This window comes from Protomyctophum parallelum (assembly GCF_964188405.1).
Source record: "Protomyctophum parallelum genome assembly, chromosome: 5".
Lineage (NCBI taxonomy): Eukaryota > Metazoa > Chordata > Actinopteri > Myctophiformes > Myctophidae > Protomyctophum > Protomyctophum parallelum.
In genome coordinates, this window is record NC_139702.1 from 55,241,094 (window position 1) to 55,267,935 (window position 26,842).

At 43.2% G+C, this 26,842-nt stretch overlaps 1 protein-coding gene across 1 annotated transcript in view; it reads left to right on the plus strand.

The window, feature by feature from the left end:
• Nucleotides 1-684: 684 nt before the first annotated feature.
• The window catches only part of cxxc4 (CXXC finger 4), a gene marked incomplete at both ends in the record, with an annotated part of 58,120 nt that continues 31,962 nt past the window's right edge, over nucleotides 685-26,842 (plus strand). The window contains one exon of the mRNA XM_083764815.1: nucleotides 685-1,533. Within this exon, the coding sequence (XP_083620941.1) occupies nucleotides 685-1,533 (849 nt within the window). The remainder of the gene's footprint in view (nucleotides 1,534-26,842) is intronic.

The window sequence follows — 26,842 nt, forward strand, 5'->3', positions numbered from 1 at the left end:
TTTATTGTGGATTCTGTTGAGTTTTCCGCTGACTTTTCTCTTTCTGAATTTCAGATTTCGTTGAATGTATTTTTTTATACCGGAGGATAGTTATGTTAATATCATATTAAGAAACATTGCTTTGTTTATCTATATACTGGATATGTTAATTACATCCCGTGAAAGGAGTTTAATTAGACTTCGTTCATAATATCTGAGAATGTCTTGACAATAGATCTAACAGAAAAAATCTCAAATGTCTGCCATCTTTTCTAGCATGCTAATTCTCTTTCCCATTATTATGACATTTTGGTCTGTCAGCCATCACGTTGTCACCAGATATAGTGATCATACAGAGTATGTAAGGTTTATTTCATTATAAAATAATGCAGAGCATAAATGATGTGTCAGCCACTTCATCAAATGTTTAGCTTTCATCTTTTTGGAAGTAAAGTTGTGTGTGTGTGTGTGTCTGTGTCTGTGTGTGTGTGTTGGGGGGGGGGGGGGTTATAGGGAAAATAATGTATGATGTATTTGATGTATCTGTAATTATTGTTTGTTTCATTTTTAGCACCGTGGAAGGCAAACCAGGATGGTATCGCATTGTTGGTAACCAGCTTCAATTTTGACGAAGGCCCACAGTGACCCTACTCTCCTCTCATTAGCCCTCAACCTCGCCCCCTCCTCCCTCCCCGTCCCCCAGCCATGTCAAGCATAAACGCAGCGCTTTGCATTGAAAATGCACAGGCAAATGCAGACGTGTCCGCCCTGTTGCAAAAGGATAACCTGGATGGTGGATTAAGTCAGCTTTTGGATTACAATGCCGAGATGGAGAGGTACCGGTCATTTGCAAACTTTTACAAAACCAATGGGGCATTTCCACAGACGGCCAAGATCGCCCGCATCACGACACCCATTTTCCCCAGTGCCCGGATCGCCGGAATGTCCCCGTGGAACTGTGATAACGCCGCCATGCTTTGGGGGAGGAAAACGGCGGCGGCAATAAACCCTAATAGGACCGGCATGCATAGAAATGACTCCCAGAGGCCGGGGAAGCCTGGCGTGCTGCCAGAGACGCTGCAAATGGCAAATAATAATTTCCTCTCTACCTTATCCCCTGAACACTGCAGACCTCTGGCAGCGGGAGGAGAATGCATGAACAAGCTGAAATGCGGCGCCGCTGAAGCAGAGATAATGAATCTCCAGGAACGCGTTGGAACTTTTTCCGCCATTCCGGCTTTAGGGGGCATCTCATTACCTCCCGGGGTCATCGTCATGACAGCCCTTCACTCCCCCGCAGCAGCCTCGGCGGCAGCCGTTACAGACAGTGCGTTTCAAATTGCCAATCTGGCGGACTGCCCACAGAATAATTCCTCGGCGTCCAGTGGAAACCCGGCGAAGAAGAAGAGGAAAAGGTGTGGGGTCTGTGCGCCCTGCCGGCGGCTAATCAACTGCGGCGTGTGCAGCAGTTGTCGGAACCGCAAAACGGGCCACCAGATCTGCAAGTTCAGGAAATGCGAGGAGCTGAAAAAGAAGCCCGGCTCATCGCTGGAGGTGAGAACCATGCAGGGGAGGCTGCACCCCCCCCTTCCCACCTCCCCACCCCTTTTTCTTTTGTTATTATCCCCTTGCACTCCAAAGCATTAACCTTTTCATCCAGTCACGTTTTCTAAGCCCTTGAAAATTGTTTCCATGCCCACCCATGCCTGAACGACCCCCCCGGCTTCTCAAATCTGCCTACCCGCCTAGCCTAATTGGCAGTAATTAGGGGTGTTTGTGCGGAGCGCAAGCTGAGCTTGGCTCAGACACCCCTAATTGCTGCCAGTCAGCGCCGGGGCTGGAACGCATCCGAACAACCCTGGGCTTGGCTCGGCTCCAAGGCAAGGCTGGGAAATGGTTTTTCAGGCAGCACAGCACAGAGAGCCATCCCTCTCTCTGCACTCGGTCATTTTAACCAATTATGGAAACCGTCTCTAGACGGGGCGGGAAAGGGGGGGTGGGGGTGGTGGTGGTGTAGGGGGGGGAAAGGGGGGGGGGGGGGAGGGGGTGTGTGCGAGAGAATCAATATCCCACAAAGCCTCAGCCTCCTCCGACCACCGGGAAGATGCTGAGAGCGATGGCAGGGGGCTGCTGCTGATGGTGTTTCTCAAAACACCATCCCCAGTAACCCCCCCGCCCCCCCCCCCCACCCCATACACACACTCCAACACCACCACCACCTCCTCACATAGGGGATTGAGCCGCTCCAGTAGAGCGATCCTATCCCCACTGATCCTATATGAATTGATTGCGCATATGAGGGGGTTGAGGTGAAATCATTTTATATTCTATTTGGGCCCACATTATGGGCCAAGTATAGATCAGACTACTCAGTGATGCACAGAATGGGGGGGGGGGGGAGGGGGGGTCTGGGCATTGGGGGGGGATGGGGGGGTGGGGGGGTGCAATGAAATCAGTGCGATAGAGGCACTTCCTGCACAACTAAACAAATGGGAAGATGAAAATATACATTTGCCAACCAATGTAATTGACAGGTAGTGGGGAGCATTCATTGGAACACGTTGAAAGGGTGATGTTGTTTTTAATTGCTGTATTGTAATAGATTTATTTACGGACTGACATTTACTGCATGGCAGGACCAACGCAGAATTATAATTGTAAAAAAAGGAGCTAGGGTGGTGGTGTTCATCCTGACAATTTGAACTGCCTCCGTGACTCTACATGTACCCTCTATGGATGAGTCACCGACAGATGCACCCTGGGGGCCAGATGATTGGGCTAATTAATTAAGTTATTACACAGAATAAAAAGAGGTTAATCATGAGATATTACGTAACCACTTAAGCACTATGTACTTCGTCCTAGGACAAATCCACGATCCACAAACTCTACAAACTTACTTAAATTGTGGTCTAGTACTGTAAATTGAACAGTTATACATTTGTCCAAAATAGGGACACTATAGTTAAAGTGATTAATACACTTTTTTTTTTTTAAAGGAGGGAAATAAATCTACCGTACATAGGGTACAGACAGGATGAGTCCTTCCTTCACAATGTGTCAGTCATGAGTGCTTATGATTGGGAATAGAACTTGAGAAACCTTTTGTTTCTCATTGGAAATTCATTGTTTTGCTTAGTCTTTCGATGAACATTGTCACATTGTGATCATGCCTTAAAGTTATAAAGCACTGTGTCCAGTGCTCACAGCATGTTCTAGTGAAACTGTGAAAATATGAATAATTGATCACAGACAATGCACTTTACCTGAGTGTGTGACTGTGTGTGCTCATACATGTCCTAGCTAGAACAGTGGTTCCCAAAGTGGGGCCCCGGAGACCCCCAGGGGTCCTTGAGGGAGTTCCAGGGGGTCCCCATCAGCTAAATGATATAGTTAGGAACCAAATGGACCCTTATGGGTCTGTAACTCAGAAAGAGTATCAAGTTTGGGAACCAATGTCCTAGAAGGCCATGTTGTGATGAGGGAGTGAAAGAGAATATTACACATTAGTTAGTATTTATTTATTCATATGTTTTTCAAGGCATATATGTCCTGAGCACAGTGTGGAGACTATGCTGGTTAAAGCGTGGAAGTGTAGTGGTTGGTTGGCAGTGTCCATAGGAATACTATACTACATTGGTACCGTAACATGATCAATGTGTTTATCACCATCGGATTCGATTTTATTGATAGTTAAAATAATGCTCTGAGAATGCACATTATTGGCTTAAGTGGTCAGATGGGTCTGCCAAAAACGCTTTCAAGATTTTCAAGTGGGTTCTGTTTGAGAAAAGGTTGGAAACCACTACCCTATATACGTTTTGACCATGGTTCCCCTTTGGTCTACCTCATTTTTCCCCCTCTACACCAAATCTCTGCGCTCAAAAGTACCAGATTTGTTGTGAGCTTGTAGATTTGCTGTTTTTCGCCAAAATGTTCACTTGTTATGGCATGCCTAGATTAGGGACGCTAGGGTTCAAATGGTTAAAATCTCTACAACATCATATTGCAATGATTTTGTTGAATATTGAGATTGATAACATGATTACATGGTTTGGATCATATTTTATATGTTTATGCATTGTTTAGTTTCTCTGAAATTGGAGCTACTAATACCAAGGGGCTTGATTGAAATGAAAGATTATCCCCAACGTGCAACTTTATCTACACTACAGCATCATGGAATATCATTTAGGATGGCAGAAACACTTTTTTCTTCCCTGCTGTTTTACTGTATTTGTTCTGTGCACCAAATCCAGCCGGGGACTACAGTACAGATTTCCACGGTTAATTTTCAATGTTGTACCGTGTTATTTTTTCCAATATGAGAGACAATATGACGTAAATGACACATTATGACATAAATTTCCCTTCATTGTCAATGCGTTTACTAAACAAACTTTGAACTAAAGACAAACATTAAACCTGTGTATAACCCTCAAAAAGAAGAAAGTAAGCAGCTGCAACTTGAATTAAGGTGACTTCATTGATTGACATCAAATAGGGCCTGTCAGCTCAAACCCACAATGCAATACTTTTCAAGAGTTTTGCGCAAAAATGTAAAAAGAACCACCGCTCATCTGCTAAAAAAAAACGTAAGTGAGGTGCTGGAGTCACAAAGGGATAATGAAAAAAATAAAGGGAAGCCTTATTTCGTGCACAAACTTATGTCAATAGCATTACAAAGTTTTACAAAACAAAACAGTACAAATTCCATTTCCCATTCCGAGTGTGTTTGTTTTCTATGTAACACCAGCGCCGCTATCCCAAAGCCCCTTCAAGTCATTTCTTAAAACTATTTCCAGCAATGGGATAATATAATATTTTTTGGGGTCTGGTTGAGCTGGTCATTTTGAAAGTAGCTCTCAAGTCATAAAAGTGTGGTCTCTTCAGCTGTACAGGGGAAAAGAAACGCTCAATAATCAATCAGTTGATCCTTGATTTCCAAAACATTGAACGTTTGAAGCTTTTAGAGTTCACAATAAGTCTCATCAATATTGAGGACAAAATATACAGCATGCACAGTGCATAGCGATTGTAGTATGAAATGTGTTAAGCAGGGAATCCTATTGTCTTTTTTTTACATACAGTATAGTAATTTAGTTTTTCAGTACTTGGATGAATTCAAGCTGGTTGATGAAATATGAAATGTAATGTCGAGGGGTTGATTGTAATGAAAGATACAGTATTTTACAACATACAACTTGATTTGTTTACCTAGGATTCTGTGTACAGCTACAGCGGGAATCGGTGTGCTTGCATGCGTGCGTGCGTGCGTGCATGTTTGTACTTTTATTACTATACATACAGTATGAGGCACAAATAGTATAGGTATAGGGCGCGTTCGGAAATACCGCACCGGAGCACACTGGCCTATTAGTTTGCATTGCACAGTGCGCTCAGTGCGCTATTTCCAAACGTGCCCATAGTATAATTTGAAAAATAAAACCAAGACAAATTTCCTTTCCTCACAAGATAAATTATGAAAAAAAGTTTTTCTTTCTATTTTCTCTTATTTTTCTCTTTGTTTTGTTACAGTAGGCTTACAATTAGGAAAAGATTCAAGTAGACAACCCTTTATCGATCCCAAAGCATACATTCTGATTTCATACTGCAGTTATGAAACCAATGCAGGTTCAGCCCCCGAAACCGGGACCCTTAACTCACTGCATGTTCCTGCATGCGCACGCCCATTCATGGACATGCATACGCACCATCTACTGTCTGTAGGTGTTGCATACAGGCAACGACTGATTGACATGCATCAACAATTAATTCAGACACTCATTGCTCGTTGTTTTCTGATTGCTTAGGTGTGCGTGTGCTTAGATGTACACAAACAGAACAGGATAAACGTCTATAAAACCGAAAATGAGACAATTTGGTCTGATGTTGCAAAACTGAGACATGGTAGTGTTTTGGGGGTATTTGTCTGGACTAGGGGGGGCCACTCGGCTTGAAATCGGAAACAATCCTGGCCAAACATACATAATGGTCATATGGGGTTGGGGTTAAGCCTTGTATCCCAGGCTTGCATTGCAAAGTGAACAGAAGGGAGCAGGGCCGCTGACAGTATGTGACAGCCCATGTGTATGGGCCCTTCCAATAGCTGGGAAGGACCTAGCCCATCAAGAGTGTACACCAGGGTTACCCAATTAGCGGCCCGCGGGCCATCTGCGGCCCGCAGAGCGGCCCCTTGTGGCCCCTGGGGGGGGGGGGGGGGTCCCAGATATAAATGGCATTAAATGGGGGTCAGTAGCCTCTGCATGTCAAACTGGGGGTACTTTTCAAATGGGGTCTTGCCCTGAAAATTAATTTTCAGGGCAAGACCTCGACCTCGCGCGTGACTCTTCTCCCTTCTGGCTCCAAAACAATGGAATGAACTTCCCATTGCAAACACAACTGCAGAGTCACTCCCAATCTGAAAACTCCCAGTCTGAAAACTCACCTCTTGAGACTCCATCTTACTCCGTAGCACTTGCACTATCCTCGACGACCTTACAGGCGTATACTCAAAGGCTAAACTTATAATTTAGATAGCATTTTATGTAGACATAGCACTCTATAATGTATATACTCATAGCTTCACTGTATAGACGATCTACTGTTAGACAGATATTAGGTTCTCAGCTGGCTTATGATTCTTGATGACTATCTGTGTTTGATGTATTACCTTGTGTCCTTGAACTGTAAATCATTCTGGATTAAGAGGTGCTAATTAAATGCCTAAATTGCATAAAGTGTAATTGTAAATTGGAAACAAACATGGCGTTTGTTTATAGTGTGCAGTGCACATACCTCAGGCAATGTTTGAATTCATTTCTCTTATAATTTAGCTGATAGATGTTCGACATAATTTTGGTTCGCAGGGACTCTGGTACTGTCACCACTCAATCAACAGTTTAGCCACAACCCAGCATGTGAGCTACTCACTCATTCAATCCATTATTTCACGTGATCATTCCTCCAGACCTTCATTCTGAGTGGAGCGAGATTAGAGAGCTGGTCACCTGAGACTAGCCCATTCTGAACGGGCACCCATTTTGGTGTTAGCATCATGTTATGCTTTAGCTATTGAAAAATAGCAGATCTACAAGCTCATAGCGCGCCACCGAGTGGCGCGCGCTACGAGCTTGTAGGTCTGCTATTTTTGAAAAATCGACTGACGACTGACATTTTTAGAATCTGATCTCAGGTCAGAATGGGTTCATCAGACCAGTGTGTGTCCGGCGGAAACCTCGTATGAATCTGATCTCAGGTCAGAATGGGTTAGAGAGCTGGTCACCTGAGACTGGGGTTGCTTGATTGCCTGGTTTATACACAGTGTTGCATTGCTGATTGCTGATGCAATTTGGTGGGACGGCAGGGACGCTCCATGTGCACCATTTAGGCCTGAGGACGATTCTACAAATGCCTTCTAAATCCTGACAGTTTTCTGAAAAACCCATGTTTCTATGTCAGTGGTGCTCAACCCTTTTTCATGTGAAGGAGCCCCAAAAATATATGTAATTGGCAGCCGACCCCAATCTGAAAATATGTTGTTCCAGGCACCCCCCCAGAAGCAAAGATTTGAGTTAAAAATGTTCGCTCTGAAAGAATATATATTCAAAGATTTGCGCCACATTTTCAAGATTTTTCAAAAATAGCAGACCGAGCTTGTAGATCTGCTATTTTACAATAGACCATAAGGGGTTCCCACCCAGAATGGGTTAACACCTGCACTGGTCACAATATGGGCATTGATATGCATCCATAGGCTCATATCTGCGCGCTGGTGTGACACTCGGCAGCCTTTGGAAACTTTGTTGAGGTGTGAAATTAACGATTGTTTATAATCGTGTGTGCGTGCAATGACCTATGAAACGATTGCCAATCTACAAGCTCACGACCATAGACTGTAAAAAATATGGACAAAGCGTTCCCCCGGGTCTAACATGGACGTAAAATGAAGCCTGTAATTCTATGGTAATTCCTGATGTAAATCGCCATATTTCTAGATCCGTTTTGGCCCAGCTGGCCATTGGCTGGCCCAGACACGAGGCGGGACTTCCCCCCCTTCTTCTCCGTTGGTTTTTATTTTGACTCGAGTGGGAGGGGAATCCCGATCATAGACTGTAACGGTAGCCACGCCCCTCAGAACATACGCGACTTCATGGTCATTTCTTTAATTAATGGGACCATAATTTTCCAAAAAGAATATTATGACATTAGAAATGAGACTTTAAACTAGTGACTGGAAGCAGAAAGTATTCATGACCATGTTTATTAAGGTAATACAGTCTAGGTGAAGTTGGGCCCAAATACATGGACTTCTATGGGGCTATGGGTTTTTCTGGGTCCAATGACAGCGCCACAACAGGCCATTATATGAATCGCGATTTCCTTATAGGCTTCACAAAATATCTGTCTGACTGCCCCCCTTGCTCACGACGCATCATATAACTATAACTCGGACTTTAAGATTAGGCTTTAAAAAAACAAAAGTATAGAAATACCAACCAGACAGTTAAGAGTTATGCCATATATATTTAGTTGAATGCAGGTGTGTTGTTTGTAAATGAAAGCACTTCACAGACACATGACGAGAGGAAGCACTCAGGGATAGTTTTTAAATACAGGAAGTGTGGTATGGGGTTATAGTGGAATCTACACCAGAGAGAGAGGCGGTAATAGGAGGCTCATTTGATGTTTCCTCCCTAGCCCATTCTGACCTGAGATCAGATTCATACGAGGTTTCCACTAGGACACACACTGGTCTGATGAACCCATTCTGACCTGAGATCAGATTAAAAAACATGTCAGTCGTTCTTCGATTTTTCAAAAATAGCAGACCTACAAGCTCGTAGCGCGCCACTCGGTGGCGCGCTATGAGCTTGTAGATCTGCTATTTTTCAAAAGCTAAAGCATGACATGATGCTGACACCAAAATGGGTTCCCGTTCAGAATGGGCTAGATGTACTAACAGGTGTCTGAAACAGGTGTCCAGAGGGGTGGCCCTGCATCCATAATGCATGGGTACACATACTTTTGGGAAAACATCCATTTGGCCAAGACAGTTAGAATTACACAGGGTGTGAAAAAATCCCCCTCATACACAAATCCAAACTTGCTTTTTAAAGAGAAGGAAAAAGGGGTGCTTCGCTGACTTCAGTAATTCATATTATGGGTTCGTCTACCGGTAATTACTGTATTTTTTTTTTTACTCTGCATATGTAATTACAGAATCACCTTCTGCTACGGAAACGGGCACGTTTTAAAAGGCGACCCAGGGATGAGGCAACATACTGGATTTGACAACATTTTGTGTTTGTGTTTGTATCTTTGTTGTTGTTTTGTATTTTGGCATATAGTACCTGTTCTGTAAACAATAATGTATAGCTCAATATGGTAGAAATATGTGTTAAACAAGTATTGAAGTTGAGTCTGGGAATGAGAATTTCCAGCCCACACACATAATGCATAGTAACATAATGTGTCCAGGTACACTATACAGAAACACACACACACACACACACACACACACACACACACACACACACACACACACACACACACACACACACACACACACTTAAAAAACATCCCCCATCCCCCAACCACACACATGCACAGACACACACGCACACGTATACAAACATTAACAGACTGTTCCTCTTGCCCGTTGGAAGGAGATGATAACATAGCAGCAGCCAGTTAGATTTGGCTGTCAGTGTTTTCCACATGGGAATCACCCTGAACTAATTATATCTTAAGCAGCGCTGGAAAAATGCAAATCAGAATTTTACTCACACCCCTGAAATCGGAGAGCCAATTTAATCTAATACCCCCTTTAATTTAGCGCGCTAATGCAAGACCCTAGAGGATTGCCCCGTGTCACTGCTGTGCTGTTCTGCGGAACGCTCTGTTTTTTTTCTCTCTCTCTCTCTCTCTCTCTCTCTCTCTCTCTCTCTCTCTCGCTCTGTCTCTCTCTCTCTCTCTCCTCCCTTCCCCTTTCTCTATCTCTTCTCACTGTCACTGTCTCCCTCTCAACTCTGTGTCTCATCTCTCTCTCTCTCTCTCTCTCTCTCTCTCTCTCTCTCTGTCTCTCTCTCTCTCTCCTGTTAACTCAGAGGCCCCAGGAAGGATTAGAGTGGCAGTGGAATCTCATCTAACCTAACATTTCCAGAGTAGTTACCTCTACTTGACTTGGGCTTCCCTGTGGCTCAGAGGCCCCGTTCTTCCACCAACTTCACTTTTATTTATTTATTATATTTTCTTTTTTTTTCTCAGTCACGGCACGTACTGTACGCCACAAAGTTTTGAGTGTTAATGTTAATTTAGTGTTACGTGTTAATTTATCTCCAAGTGTGCAGACATCTTTTACAGTCTCAGAGTTAACCCTCAGGATTGTGTGTACCATGACAGATTTGTTTACCATAATGCATTGCACTTAATTGAATTAGTTGGATTAGTGTAGTGTGACAATTTACATATAATATGGTCAATGAATGATATATTCTTATGATACTCAAAATAACATATTAAAGCTTTATTTTAAAATATAGTGTTGTACAGGCACACACAAGTCACTTGCCATATTGTGTAATATCCAAAATGTTCCTTTTTTGTTACTATTTAGAACATAGTAAAATAGCCTACAAGAGATCTACAAGAGATTTTCTGTCTGACAACGACAATGTGCACTTTGTTTACATAGTATGTCTAATGTCGGCTTACTTTTCATAAAGACCCATAGACTTGTTTAACCCATTCTGACCGGGCACCCATTTTGGTGTTGGCATCATGTTATGCTTTAGCTATTGAAAAATAGCAGATCTACAAGCTCATATCGCGCCACCGAGTGGCGCGATACGAGCTTGTAGGTCTGCTATTTTTTTTTAAATCGAAGAACGACTGACATTTTTAGAATCTGATCTCAGGTCAGAATGGGTTTAATCAGACCAGTGTGTGTCCAGTGGAAACCTCGTATGAATCTGATCTCAGGTCAGAATGGGTTAATACTTAACAAGTTGACTGCCACCTGGTGGACGCAAGAGCCAACGCTAGACGTTTTAGTTTGTTGCACGCTGGATACACATCTGGCTTGGGCGGCCATCTTAGATGCTAAATAATTAGCGCCAATGCTAGCGAGCTAAAATGAAGCCATCCTTGCTCTAGATAAGCACCAATGTTCCAATCGGGATCACCGGATAATCAGCAAAGACCTCTGAACATCGCGCATTTTATCAGAACCATGGAGAGCTCCGTAGATTTAGAGTTATTCCGCTTTTTAGTCCGTCTGTTTACATATAGTAGTGGACGGCACTGCGGATGCGTGAAACCAATTGGCGGAACGTTCCGTCACGAGCAGATAATTTGTTAATAATGTTTTTAGGTGCTGTGTAGTGGAGTTGAGTGTGGGAAATGTTTTGTAAATAATACAATTACAATTCAATTCAATTCAAAGGACCTTTATTGGCATGAGAAAACATACTGGTTTTCTTTTCTTTTTTTAAAGTTATGTTTTTACAGCGTACTGAAGGGCCAGCATCTGCATCTCTTTATGTCTTTTGATTGACTGAATACTTTATCACAAAATGTAAACAGCACAGAGGTACAGTAAAGCATTTAGGCTAAAGTTCAAGTTCAATTCATCAACAGAGCATAGAATATTAACAGGTCATCAAGAAAAGGAAAAATGGCTGTATTTAATTGTGTGACACAATTCTCAATGGGATTTAATATCTCCACTTTTCTCTAGCCAGTTTTGAAACCTTTATGGAAGATAACAGGGCAAAGGGCTTTCCATATTATATAAAGAAAGAAAGTAGAATGAAAAGTGTCCCATGTTTGTGCTAAATGTCTGGGGTACCAGATAGTTGATCCCTCTGTTGTTGTGGCTGTGGGTCTCACTCACTTTGGAGAAGTAGTTAGACAGGTTCAGGTATGATAGGACATCTTCCTCTGAGCATATTAAATACCAATTTTCTTCTACCCCGAGCCATCCCAAACTAGCAATAAAGTGTGTTGGATTTCGCTGGGTTCCTTGGCGAGTAGTAGTCATATCACTTTCTTTTTGGGAGGTCTGAAGCTTAGTTTTAGTGACGTTAAGGTGTTGGAGAACTAAGAGGTTTCCCCAAAAAAATAAGACCAATCACCGCACAGCTCACATTGCCATGTACATAATACAACAGTGAGCCAGATACTGTAGCTCAACTTGACACAACTGCTACACCACAGCCCAGCAACATAAGTGCAAAAGTATTTTACGCGTTTGGACATCCAGGGATTGGAATCCTTTTTTTTTTGAGTGAAATGCAGAAATGCACAGTTTAGACATGGTTTGCACCTGTTTAATCTAACAGCAACCTCAGACAGAGCAGTGTTGTTGTGTACTAGTAATATTTTAATGTCAGCTTTGGCACAGCAGGGGCAAATGGGACAACTCAGGCAATAGTGTCATCAAAATGAAGCACCAAAATTGCCCTGGTGCGATACTCGCAAGTTTTTTGGTACTCAGCACATCGTTGGTGATTCTTGTTCAAAATATCACTGTAGCCCAATGTAAAAGGTTGAAGGAAAGCAATTTCCCACACAGTACGACTGAAGAAATGTTTTCACTTGACATCGTAAGATGTACAATTTTATTTAGGGGGATCCAAGCAATTTAGCAAGATTACTGATTTACTGATTTAGCTGACTGTCTGAAAGCCTTTTCAATTGCACAGGGAAGCCATGCCATTATTAGACTCTTTTGTCTTGTTATCAGATTTCATTGATCAGTTATTCAAGATTCTACTTAATTTGAAGGTTGTATTCATAATCATAAACAGTTAAGTGTGGGGTAGATAACGCTTACTGGCATGAATTATTGAAATCTTGCCAGAGGCTACCACTGGAATGTCTCAATACACTAAAGCTATTATTTATTATTCAGGAATATTTTACATCGTACACATGGCCCATACAATCAATGCAATGTATATGTCTTATACTGTCATTGCATTGTTTATACATTCACCACTTATTTTGTAGAATTTCTTGATCATTCCATATATCAAAAAAACACACCTGTACTGACACTGAAAATATCTCTCAATTGTTTAAAAAAAAAAAAAATCAGTAATTACTTAATTATAGTCATTGATATCAGCAGACTGATACGAGGAAACCTGGGAACGAGGTTAATCCACAATGCATGCTCATTAAACCCTAGAAATGAAGACTGAAGCTAACATTAGATGATACTACAAACGACTCTTACACACCTCATGCCACCAAAAAGACTGCTCTGTCTGTATGCACGTATGCACGTACACGCACGGTCGCACGCACGCACACACACGCACACACACACACACACACACACACACACACACACACACACACACACACACACATTTTGTGCCAATAACCGGCTAGCGTAAATCACAGACCTGTGTACCATGTTATGTTCTGTCACGCTATTACTTTGAATGGTGTCCACATTCTTTAAGCTGCAAACTCACTTACCCTAAAGTAAAATAATTATGATGCATAATAACAGTTACTTACTGCATGGTTAGGTGCTTGTAGCAGAGCACTACATCCATTTTTCTAAATATGTTTTGGCACAACTCCAACATTTTGTAGTTTTGGTTTTCTGTACATTTGGTGTGAAATGCTTTGTCAATTCAGGAGATGAGGAAAATTACCAAAAAGAGATTAAATCAGTTTATCATTGAGTCAACATTTTTAACCCATTCTGACCTGAGATCAGATTCATACGAGGTTTCCACCGGACACACACTGGTCTGATGAACCCATTCTGACCCGAGATCAGATTCTAAAAATGTCAGTCGTTCTTCGATTTTTTTCAAAAATAGCAGACCTACAAGCTCGTATCGCGCCACTCGGTGGCGCGATATGAGCTTGTAGATCTGCTATTTTTCAATAGCTAAAGCATAACATGATGCTGACACCAAAATGGGTGCCCGTTCAGAATGGGTTAAGGGGCTGTGCAAAAACTGGTTAGCATACAGTCAGCCAGAACAATACATTTCTCATGGCCATGGACTAAATTACTGGTCATTTCAAGTAGTTTATTGTCTCATGCACATATCTTGGCAGATATGGGCACATATCATGCATGTAGTCTCATGCACATAGCCCAGCTTTCAGCAAGACTGCACATAGTCAAAGTCAGTGTGAACTCCAAATTTACTTTCAACTGAGTTCTAACTGAGCTCTAGTGCGACTACAAACTACAAACGCGATTAACCGATTAACCTGGTACCTGGTTAGCTCAACAATGGTTGATCAGGCCGTATGTACCCAAAAACAGGATCAAATTCGAATTGATCGTAAAACAAGGAGTTTCTGTGCTAGCCTGGTTTCCAGCCTGATTCACTACGTTCCGTGAATTTGTTTTGTCACTTCCCCTGTAACGTCACCTGTTACATAGCAACGTTGTTGCTGATACGTCATCAGCCAGCACCACTCTGTCCATGCTCTTCTCACTGTTGAAAAAATTGTATATTGGTATTGCAGTCGCTGTACCACACTGTTGTGACGAAAAGAGAGCTGAGCCAGAAGGCAAAGCTCTCTGTCTACCGAGCAATCTTCGTTCCTACTCTCACCTATGGTCATGGAGTGTGGGTCATGACTGAAAGAATAAGGTCACAATCGACCAAAATTAGTTTTCTTCGACGGGTGGCTGGCATCTCCCTGCTTCTTCGCCTGGAAAGGAGCCAGCTTAGGTGGTTCGGGCATCTGGTTATGATGCCTCTCGAGCATCTCCCTAGGGAGGTCCTCGAGTCACATCCCACTGGGAGGAGACCCCCGGGCAGGCCTTGGAACGCCTCGGGATCCCCTAGGAGGAAGTTACTAATGTTACTCTGAAGAGGGAAATCTGGAGCTCTCTGGTGGAGCTGTTGCCCCCGCAACCTGACTACGGATAAGCGGTTGAAGATGGATGGATGGTCCACTATGTCAGATTCAGTAGTACAAACAGTAGCTGCGCATTGATGTGACGTGAAACATGGTGTTTTGTCCCAAACCGCACCACAGACCAATCAGAAGCCCTGGCTCGATTTCTCAGTTTTGGCATACCTTGGAGATAGGACACTTTCCAGACTGAGTAGCGAAGTGACAAAACAAATTCATGGAATGCAGCGAATCAGGCTGCAAAACCAGGCTTTTTCTGTGCAGCTTCGCTGTGAAGACACAGAGTAAGAGATACCATATTGTCTGAAACCGCGGGGGCACCGATGGTGAAGTGGTTATACTTGCGTATATCACTTATAATCCCATGTCCCGACTGCAGGTATCCTTTAACCCATTCTGAACGGGCACCCATTTTGGTGTTAGCATCATGTTATGCTTTACCTATTGAAAAATAGCAGATCTACAAGCTCATATCGCGCCACCGAGTGGCGCGATACGAGCTTGTAGGTCTGCTATTTTTGAATAATCGAAGAACGACTGACATTTTTAGAATCTGATCTCAGGTCAGAATGGGTTGATCAGACCAGTGAGTGTCCAGTGGAAACCTCGTATGAATCTGATCTCAGGTCAGAATGGGTTAACAACCTCTCTGACCTTTTATCACTAACCTCATCCAGGTGAAAATAAAGGCTTGGTACTGTATATGATATCTCTGCTGTTTTTAAACTGTATACACTGTACTGAACTTGTACTCCCTCTGTCTGTGGTGTTTCCCCCCGGTGGGTGTGGTTATGCCTATCCCTTTACCCTAATCCCATCGTTAACCTCACTAAAACTATGTTTTATTTCACTTTCAAAACAGGCTTTTGTGAACACCCCAGGCAATTTTGAAGTTGCTCGATTCAGTATTTAGATATTTGATATTCAGACACGCCCCCTTCCTATACAAACCCATTGTAACATCAAACTCCAATTACTTCTTTAATTTTATTTTATTATAAAATAATAACTATAAATGAAAAAGGTTTTTGACCCCCCCCCTCCTACGTATTAGGAGGGCAGTATGAGTCACCAGAACCAAACAAGAAACACTGTGAAACGAGTGTGTCTGGTGTTGTAAGGCCCCATCAGGACGAATCCCAATGAGCTGACCGCACCTTTCAATTAACAAACAAGTGCAGCAGCATTTTGTCTTCGGAATGAAAATCACACCCGTGTGAAGTGAGGGGCGCTAATATATTTAAAGTGTTGATACATTTGCACCTAAGCATGTTGATTAGATGATGTAATGGTGATGTAAAACAAACTGTGCCAACACAAACATTAAAGGTATATTCAGTGATTTCACTTAATTCAAATATCACTTATTTTTTTGTTTTGTTTTGTTTTGTTGTGATAATCCTCCCCTACTATAGAGTGTGCTGGCCATATAAGGAGTTCCTCCCTGTCCCCAGTTAACCCCTGGGGGTCAAAAAACCTTAGGTTTCGTTTTTTGACTCTCTATCCTGATTGGACGAAGTCTGGGTCCCACAGCCAAAAACGAAACCTAAGGTTTTTTGAGTGAAATCACTGAATATATCTTTAAATGCCATTAACAATAAAGAGACAATATGACGTAATGAGTTACAAAATTGCGTACGTTTTCTCTTCATTGTCAATGGTGTTTATTAAACAAACATTGAACTCAAGACAAACATTAAACCTGTATATAGGAGGGTGCTAGCGTTAGCCAGGGCAGAGGAAGAAAGCTGCTCCCTCTTACTCTCTTTCTTACAGGTCAAGCTGGGCTCTCTATCTCTTTCTCCCTCGTTTTTACTTGCTCACTCCATCATCGGAAGAGGTGTGGTTTCTCAAAGAACAAAGTAGCACACTTTATTCAGTGCTCTCTCGGTGTCTCTCTCCCTCCTCTCTCTCTCTCTCTCTCTCCCTCTCTCTCCCTTCTCCCTCTCTCTCTCTCTCTCTCTCTCTCCCTCTCTCTCTCTCTCTCTCTCTCTCTCTCCCTCTCTCTCCCTCTCTCTCCTTTGTGTGCCATGCTGTGTGGATATGGCTACATGAAATGGGCGCGAGATGAAAAGGTGGTGCAGGCCGGCCGCCTGGAAACCATTTGCCATTGTGATAAAAAAAAAAAAGACCCCCCACCACCACCAACAACCTCATCCCACGAGCCCCAAAATGGTACTGTAGGAAGCAGGCAGGAATGTGAGGAAAATAGCTGTGTGATCTGGGCAGCATCCCATTAATGAGAGTGAGGTAGAGAGAGAGTGCGAGTGAGGTAGAGAGAGAGAGAGAGAGGGGGGGGGGGGGGGGGGGGGTGGGGGGGGGGGTATAGAAGGAGAGGGAGATGGCAGGCAGGTCTAATTTGTTTTAGGTGTGCTCAGAATAGATAAGGACAGAGTCTGTGGCCTTCCTAGGCTACCCCTCCAACCTCAGCACCCCACCCCACCCATTCCTCCCAACACACACCACTACCACCACCAGCCTTTTGCTTCCCTGGAGATAACGCTGAGTGCTCGGAGCCAATCTCCGTGGGCAGAGAGAAAAGGAAAAGGAGAGAGAGTGAGACGGAGGGGGGCGAGAAATAAAAATAAATACAAAAAAAAGAAGGGAGGAGGAGGGGGAAAGCCGTACGGTGACGGCCTTTAGATCTGCAGATCTCTAACTGACTGGGATTTATTCAAGCTCTAAAAACCGCAGATTAATTTGGGGCAGCGGGAGAGTTTTGGGGGGAGGGTGAAAAAAAAAAAAAGAAAACGACAGAAAAATGAGGCCAGACGCCTCGACGCATCTCAACCTAAAGGGCAACCTTAAGCTCCTGTCAAGACAATGGGATTCTGCCATCCGCGCCGCAGCGTACGATCGCTTAATTATACACATCTTTCCCCTGCCAGCAGCCAGCCCATACCCTAGGCTACTTAAGAGAACTGTTTCCCCCCCCCCTCCTTTTACCTCCCTGCCTCCCTCCTCGCTCTCTCTCTCTCTTGATTTTCTCTATTTTATATATTTATTTATTGTTTCGTTTTCCACCGTCGGGTTGTGTTGTACAAGTGTGGATTTTCTGTCAGATTCAATTTGCACCAGATAGCAATAGTCCCTGCTCTCAGTCTCAGGGCCCCCCCCCCCCTCTGCCTGTGCTCGGTGGACGGCACAACTGTGCTGTTAAAGATTTATAGCTTTGGCCACTGTCACCAATTAAGGGCAAGGCGTAATCGGAGGCGCCCGGACGGTGCCCTTACACTGTGTGGGCCCGTCGCCTCCTCTGCCCCTGTTTGATTTAACCCATTCTGACCGGGCACCCATTTTGGTGTCAGCGTCACGTCATGCTTTAGCTATTAAAAATAGCAGATTTGAAAAATCGAAGAACGACTGACATTTTTAGAATCTGATCTCAGGTCAGAATGGGTTCATCAGACCAGTGTGTGTCCGGCGGAAAACCTCGTTATGAATCTTGATCTCAGGTCAGAATGGGTTAACATCCCCCAGGTTCAGTAGTGGGGAGAGAGTGCTCATTGTCACTGAATGCGTTATAGTGAAGGCGGGGGGTAGGGATGTGTGTATGTGTACGAGAGAGAAAGAGAGAGAGAGAGAGAGAGAGAGAGAGAGAAGCAGTGTGAAAGAGAAAGAGAGAGGGGGATGGGGATGGGGTGTGTGCTCTGAGTGTGCGTGAGCGTCAAGGATGGTGGTTTGCATGGGTGCATGCATGCATGCATGCATGCTGCAAGTGTGTATGTACGCATACAGTGTTTGCGTAGGGTCTGAGGTTGTGGAGTGGAACGTGTCGTGTGTGTGTGCGTGCGTGCGTGCGCGCGTGTGTGTGTGCGTGCGTTGCGTGAGAGAGAGACATGGGTGTTGGGTGGTGTTGCAGAGGAGCACAGTGGAGGCTGGACAGCGTGAAAGTGCAGGTGCAAGAGGACGTTAATGTGTGGCACTTTAAATTTTAAACAGATGACCATACATTATTGATGTGGGCTCTGGCTGAGGAGTTAAAAGGTATCTCGTCATTACTGAGAAACCTGTAGGAAAAAGCAGAGAGAGAAAAGTCTTCAGTAAGCCGTCTGCCATTTGCCGTAGCGTGCAACGAGCTGAGAACATTGCAGTGGATTTTGCGCTCTGGCCAAAATGTATTTTTAAATTTGATTTCCTTTTTAGATTAGTTACCCCAGTTTATTTGATGAGATTTGTTATCTATTATATTATATGATTAGAATAAATCTAAAATAAGAAACATTGTTCAAATTTGACCACTGCAGCAAGGCCAGCAAAGCTAGTTTAGATTCATGTAACATGATATTCATGTAACTTGATGTGCATGCATTATGAACATGCCAGAGACCCTGACAGGACTGGAACAGTTAGAGCTTTTCTGTATGGGTGGACAGTATACTCCCCAGTGAAGTGAAGTGTAGCCTATATGTTCCTACCTGTTTGATGTACATACAGTACATGTAAAAGGGATCCCACCATTTTTTATTTTCCTTTTGTATTGGATTTCCCACAGGGGGGAATCTTGGATCGCGTCTTATAAGAACTGTGTTCCAAACATAAACAAAACACCCCAGAGATTTGGTCAGGCATGTATGTGACTCTGTGTCATTTATGATATTGAGTTACATTTGATAACGCCTGTGTTTGGAGATTTTTTTTAACCCATTCTGACCTGAGATCAGATTCATACGAGGTTTCCGCCGGACACACACTGGTCTGAAAATGTCAGTCGCTCTTCGATTTTTCAAAAATAGCAGACCTACAAGCTCGTATCGCGCCACTCGGTGGCGCGATATGAGCTTGTAGATCTGCTATTTTTAAATAGCTAAAGCATAACATGATGCCAACACCAAAATGGGTGCCCGTTCTGAATGGGTTAAATAAAATCGTGAGACGAATCCACAGGAAAACAAGAAATGATCACGTAGTGATATTTGTCAGGTGAAAGAAGTGCTGTCTCCGTTGTGTTCACCCTCCCATAATTATTAGTGTGATTGTTATTGTAGTAACGTGTATGTTGGTGTGTCTCAATCTCGCGCTTTGCGGCCGTTTGCGTGCGCTTTCTCCGTTGTGTTCTCCCCCCCACCCATATTAGTATGGTTATTATTTCAGTAACATGTATGCAGCCATATTTGGTTTGAATCGAGTGATGTTCCGAACATTACAAACCCGTCAACCCACGAGTGTGATCATGCTTGTCTGCTGCGTTGCCCTGCACTGTCTCAGACAGTGTGTTAGTCTGCAGTCTGCGTGGCTGCTTTAGGCCGTCCCATTGGGAAGCAGCCACTCACGAGGTTTGTTGCCAGTGTTGGCAACAGTCGTGACAGAAACAACCAACCTCCAAAAACCAAGCGAAAGAAACAATCCAAGTTTTGCTGGAAATAAGCGAACTTGGCAACCCTGGAGTCGATTAGGTTGTGACAGGTCGTCTCCATGTTTGTCAGGTTTCACTAAAGATCGGTCTGCTACTCCTCAGAGCCCATATTCAAAGTGACACCTTTTTGCTGTGACGTTGGAATCTGTTGGTAACCGCCCCTTGGAAATAAATCTTCCGCACCAAAGGTCAAGGTTCAAGGTTCAAGGTTGTCTTTATTTGTCTCCCTTGGGAGAAATTTGTCCAGACTAATATCTACACAGTGATATTAGTCTGGAACAGCCAGGCTATAAAATTATACCCTTTGGATAAATGAGCACTTACTGTAAATACATTTGGGGGTGAACTATCTCTTTAAGCCTTTTTTTTTTTTTAAACATTGTATCCCACAATTTTTCAACCGATTTTTTCACCCAGTGTCAATTATCTAATCTAATGTAATGTAATCCTGGGCGCTACACGTTTTTACGTTTTAAAACGCATTGTGAGGGTACCTTACCCTAGGGGACACTGGGAAAACATGCAAACTCCACACAGAAAGGCCCTTTCGCCAACCCCCGCCTCGGGTATATGGGCACTGATGACGCGGAGGAGAAAACACGCACCCAGCGGCCTACGGCGTCCACAGCGGCAATGGAACCCAGGATCTTCTATAGCTGTGAGGTGACAGCACTACCGACTGTGCCACCGTGCCCCTTAACCCATTCTGACCGGGCACCCATTTTGGCGTCGGCATCATGTTATGCTTTAGCTATTTAAAAATAGCAGATCTACAAGCTCATATCGCGCCACCGAGTGGCGCGATACGAGCTTGTAGGTCTGCTATTTTTGAAAAATCGAAGAGCGACTGACATTTTTAGAATCTGATCTCAGGTCAGAATGGGTTCATCAGACCAGTGTGTGTCCGGCGGAAACCTCGTATGAATCTGATCTCAGGTCAGAATGGGTTAAGCCTGATTTATACTTAGTTGAATGTCAGTGACAAGTTTGACAACACGTCGCATTGCGTCGTGGGCCTGCCCTGTAGATGGGCTATTTCTGGTGGATGACATGGTGCACAAGTATTGACATCGTTGCTGATTTTTCTGCACCTAGATTCTTGAGTGGATGTGGACGTTCTATCTCTCTTAAATATGTGAGCAATAAGCAAGCAAGTGTGTGTGTGTGTGTGTGTGTGTGTGTGTGTGTGTGTGTGCGCACGCGGGTGTGTGTGTGTGTGTGTGTGTGTGTGTTTTGCTGTTCTGGATCAATGCAGGCTATTTCATTATAGCGATATAATGAATAGGCCTCTTTGGAAGGGTCACTTATATCAAAGTCAAAGATCTAAAAAGCTGAAATTGGCCAATTGAACAAGAGATTAACCCTGGAAGTGAATGTAAGACTATGGCCATAACTGCCGCAGTTAGATTAAAACTATTACCTAGTCCACCTAGCTATATCAGCTAGGTGGACCCTCTTGTAAACAAGTGTAATGCTTTATCCCATTCTGACCGGGCACCCATTTTGGTGTTAGCATCATGTCATGCTTTAGCTATTGAAAAATAGCAGATCTACAAGCTCATATCGCGCCACCGAGTGGCGCGATACAAGCTTGTAGGTCTGCTATTTTTGAAAAATCAAAGACACTTTTAGAATCTGATGTCAGGTCAGAATGGGTTAATAATGAAACTGTCAGGATGTAATAGACATTTTTAGAATCTGATCTCAGGTCAGAATGGGTTAAGTTAAGGTATCGTCCACTCACAGTTAACAGTTTTTTTGTATTGAGTTGTGCTTGAAATGTACTGTAATTCTGAAAACTGTTAATAAATACTTCAATCAATCAATCAATCAATCAATCAATCAATCTAGCTAGCTCCTGTCTCTTAATATCCCCTGTCCTAAAAAGCCCACTTTGTTCTGATCGGCCAATTTACAGCAGCAAGGGGCAATGCGAACCATGTACTGTAGATTCAACATACAAATTGGTTCCCTCAATTGGTTTGCTTGAAGTGCCACTTACAGTATGAGTTCTTACAGGCCTATAGTTATTTTGTAGTGCAAGCTTTCGGTCATAGACCTTCTTCGGGCATTTTTCTTATTTTTTTATAGAAGCTTTCAGCTGTGATTTCTTTCCCACTATTCTGCGATGAAAACAAAAATGTATAAACAGATTTGTGCCCTTTCTTCATTCATCTTTGAGACATATAACAGTAAGGTATATTTTCTCATTCTTACCTGGAAAGTACAAATACATCTGCAGTTCCGCATGACCCTGAAACCGATCTGGTACTTTGAATTCTACATGCCTCCATGCATGTCGCGGTTGTACCAGACTGACTTCTGGCCTAAATCACCACCATCCACCACATGGAAGTTTCATTTAGAACCACCACAGACAGTCAGTCTGAACTTCTATCTGCTAGTGACTCTCACCGCAAGTATGGCCTCCTCACCTTGAGTTTTATCTGCTGGCCGCCCAAGATGAGAGCTCACAGGTGGATAGGAGAAGTGCACACAGTCTTTTTGTGGTTCTAAACCTACCATTTGGTGCAAGGCGCAGTCGGCCTGGCACTGGCACAACTGTGAGTTGAATGCATTTCCTGACATGCAAAATTCGGCAAAGCCTCGGCTAAAAATGCAGACTGAAGTGAAAACTGTGTATGCTGTGAGGAAATAACAATGATAAAGCATTACTAAATGACTATATATCTCCCTGCTCCCTGTTGATTATAGTTGATGGCGTATTACTTGAAAAAAAATTATAAAGACGTGCATACATCATCTTTCCATCATTTTTTCCCATTGATTTTTGTAATTATCCACGTTTTAAACTGTATCTTGGATGACTCATTGAACACATACTTGACAGTGTAGTTGAAAATATACCGCTGAGTATATACGTATTTTGAAATAACATGTTGAATATTGTAAAACCCTTACATTTATTATGTAAAGTTAAAGTTGTCTGTCTGCACTTCTGTCTATCTGTCTGTCTGTCTTTCTGTGGGCATGTGTGTCAGTGTGCTCGGATTATGCGCATACATGGAGATACAGATCGGCAAATCGTCAGTTAGACAACAGTTTCTGTTGTGTGTGACATCAGACCAGAGCACGATCAGTGAGAGAGAGACTGAGAGGAGACTGATATGGGGAGGTAGGGGGAGGGAGAGAGGGATAGAGAGAGAGCCCATATAATAACTTGGAGTTTGAGAAATAGAGCCTATATCACCTACGCAATACTGAGCCTTACTGGGCACTGGTTTGTGACACCGGCGTGCAACTCAATATAAATCAGACAATACCTGTTACGGTGTTTCACTCTCACTGTTGTTGCTACCACGACACCAGAATAATCCCCCAGGGATCGATAAAGGTTTAACTTATATACTATCTTATGAAATGGAATAGAATATTGTGCCCCATAAGTACAAACAGATGATCACAATTTCACACCATCAAATCTCAAAAAAGAAGGAGGAGACTCTGCTTTCACCGGAGAAAAGAAAAAGTATCATCGCAATTCTCCGTTCCCCGTCTAGCAACAGAAAGCATTATAAAATGTATTTTTATTGGTCCGATTACCAATACAAGAGAAACATTTCAGAAATATGTTATTTAATTCATACGAGGTTTCCACTGGACACCCACTGGTCTGATGAACCCATTCTGACCTGAGATCAGATTCTAAAAATGTCAGTTGCGCTTCGATTTTTCAAAAATAGCAGACCTACAAGCTCGTATCGCGCCACTCGGTGGTGCGATATGAGCTTGTAGATCTGCTATTTTTAAATAGCTAAAGCATAACATGATGCTGACACCAAAATGGGTGCCCGGTCAGAATGGGTTAAATAAACGACCTGGTTCGCGTGCACGCATCTACCGAGTGCTGGAGCTTTGGCATGGGGGGGTCAGATCAACATATGGAATGAATTCTGTACTGGCCATATGTCTTGAGTGTACAGGGTTTGATGAGGTCAGATCTACATTATGCAATGTCTGAACAGGTCAGCTCCATATATGGAGATCTAAGGGTGGCAACGGGGGGCAGCGTCTTGAGTGTACAGGGTTTAATGAGGGCCCAGTTAGGGCCGGGCCTTAATTTTCGGGCCTGTTGAGAACTCCCAATATCTTTGGGGCGGGTCCGTCTAGAGTTTGAATGGACAGGTATCAGTCAAAAGGGAGACATCGAAGAGGAAGGACGGGTGGGGAGGATCAACATAATTATGGAATGTCAGAACGGGCAGCTCCATATAGAAGATCTATATGGTTTGAGGTCAGCTGTAGAGCTGCTGGCCGGCTCCATATATGCAGATCTAGGTGATGATCCAGTCTTCTCCATATATGACTATCCAGGGTTTGATGAGGTCAGTGTCATGATCATATATGGAGCATGTCATGAAGTGTGACTGACTGACAGCCAAATGTGGTGGTGTGACGTGTCACGAGGCGTGACGGACTGACGGTCATATATGGTGGTGTGACGGATCGACTGACGGACTGACAGGTTTTGCAGGTTTTCATAGTAATTGTACTAATGGAACCTTTTCTTATTCTTCTTTGGGAGCACAATCTACACTGGAAAAGTCTCTGTGTTATAAATGTTTATGAATGGAACAAACTGTTTCCATTGTTTATGCTCTCAGAGTTACAGATCCTCTGATGGTCCCCGAAACCGACACCCTCACATGCAGAGCTGACTACTGAGCTGTTTCTTCTCTCAGGGATTCACCTAATTATACTGTATGAATCTTTGGCCACTTTTAAGGAGTTAAATGTTTGTCTGTGTCTGTATTTTCTGTGTTAATTATCTATCAGCTAATTATCAAATTGTCTAGTGGTACTCTAAGGGAGAATGCTTATTATTGCAGCACTGGAATTTTACCTGTTTGTCACAGGTTTGGTGATATGTATTATGTGTGGGTTGCAGACTTTGGCCACTCAGCACAAATCCTTCAGGAACCTTGTACTGTATTGGTATACCCTGAATTAAATGGGGTACGGGGTATATATAGATTACGTGCAATTCTTAAAATCTCTGTCACTTTGCTTTAAAATGCCCATAATACATCATGAAGCTTAAAGTTGTAGTGAAATGAAAATAAGTTTTTCACACTTTTAGACCATTATCCGTGGTCATCATATGGGCATACCTAACAATGGATGCCAAAAAAATGGGCAAATTCACATTTTTGCGTGTTTTTATATCAAAAGTCCATAGAATATTTTTTAAATTACTATCTGAAAACGAAAATGTGCTGCGTGATGACGTGTCGAGGCCCACATCAATAAAAGCCAATAAAAATGAAGCTCACCAGTTTGATTCCCATATGTGCGCGTCTGTCAAAACACAGGCGCTACTGATTACAGAAATCCTCCGTTTTAATCCAATTGAAAATGACATCCAGACAGTGTAGGCTATTACTCGTTTTCAACCGAATCATCACGCTAAAATATGTATATATAGACCGATTCCGTAGCGGTTTCATGGTCGCAGCCTACGTATTTCCTGTACGCGGGCTCGACGTAGCTGCGGGGATAAAACCCTCACCAGGCGCACCTCTTCCACTACAGTGAACGGCAGAGTGACTGATGTTAGTTTGCCTCAAACTTTACTCCTTTACCTGCTTTTTTACTAACACTAACATTACAAAGATGCCCAGAACATCGAGATGAACCTGTGTAGTTTATGGCTGCTCCAACAGTAGTGGCAACATAAAAAATAAAATAAAACGGAATGTCTAATATCCACCGCGGTGGCTGAGACCAGAGCCATTGAGTAATGGTTGAGACGAAGCAGGGAATATCGCCAGTCTTACCCAATACCAAATCTTTCTGTTTTATGAACACAAGGCTGCTGTATTTTATACCTCATACTAAGCATTTAAAGTATGAGGTATAAAGTACACTGGCGTTATGTATCTTTCACTGCTTCGTCTCAACCATTACTCAATGGCTCTGGTCTCAGCCACCGCGGTGGATATTAGACATTTTATTTTTTATGTTGCCACTACTGTTGGAGCAGCCATAGGTTCATCTCGATGTTCTGGGCATCTTTGTAATGTTAGTGTTAGTAAAAAAGCAGGTAAAGGAGTAAAGTTTGAGGCAAACTAACATCAGTCACTCTGCCGTTCACTGTAGTGGAAGAGGTGCGCCTGGTGAGGGTTTTATCCCCGCAGCTACGTCGAGTCCGCCTACAGGAAATACGTAGGCTGCGACCATGAGACCAGCTACGGAATCGGTCTATAGGTTGTGTACAGGTTAGAAAAACATCCCCTGGCTTTTCTGCCATCTCCATGTCACTTTGTAAACAAACCACTGTGCATGAGACGGATGGATGTATAGGACCCATAGCCTGGAGGGATGCAACGCTCTGATTGGTTCAGAAACTTCAGAGACAGCGTTTCCAGCATGGACAAGCTGAAACGTCAAAATAAAATGCCCACCATTTCCATTTCACTACGCCTTAAACAAATGCCACTGCAGGAAATGCTAGAAAATAAACGTTTGAGCAGTAGGCAACTACATAGGCTCTACTAATGGGCCTTTAAGATACAACATGACAACAGAATCCACTGTGCTCCGAAACCTATTATTTCCAGCGATTTGCACCGAACAAAGTGA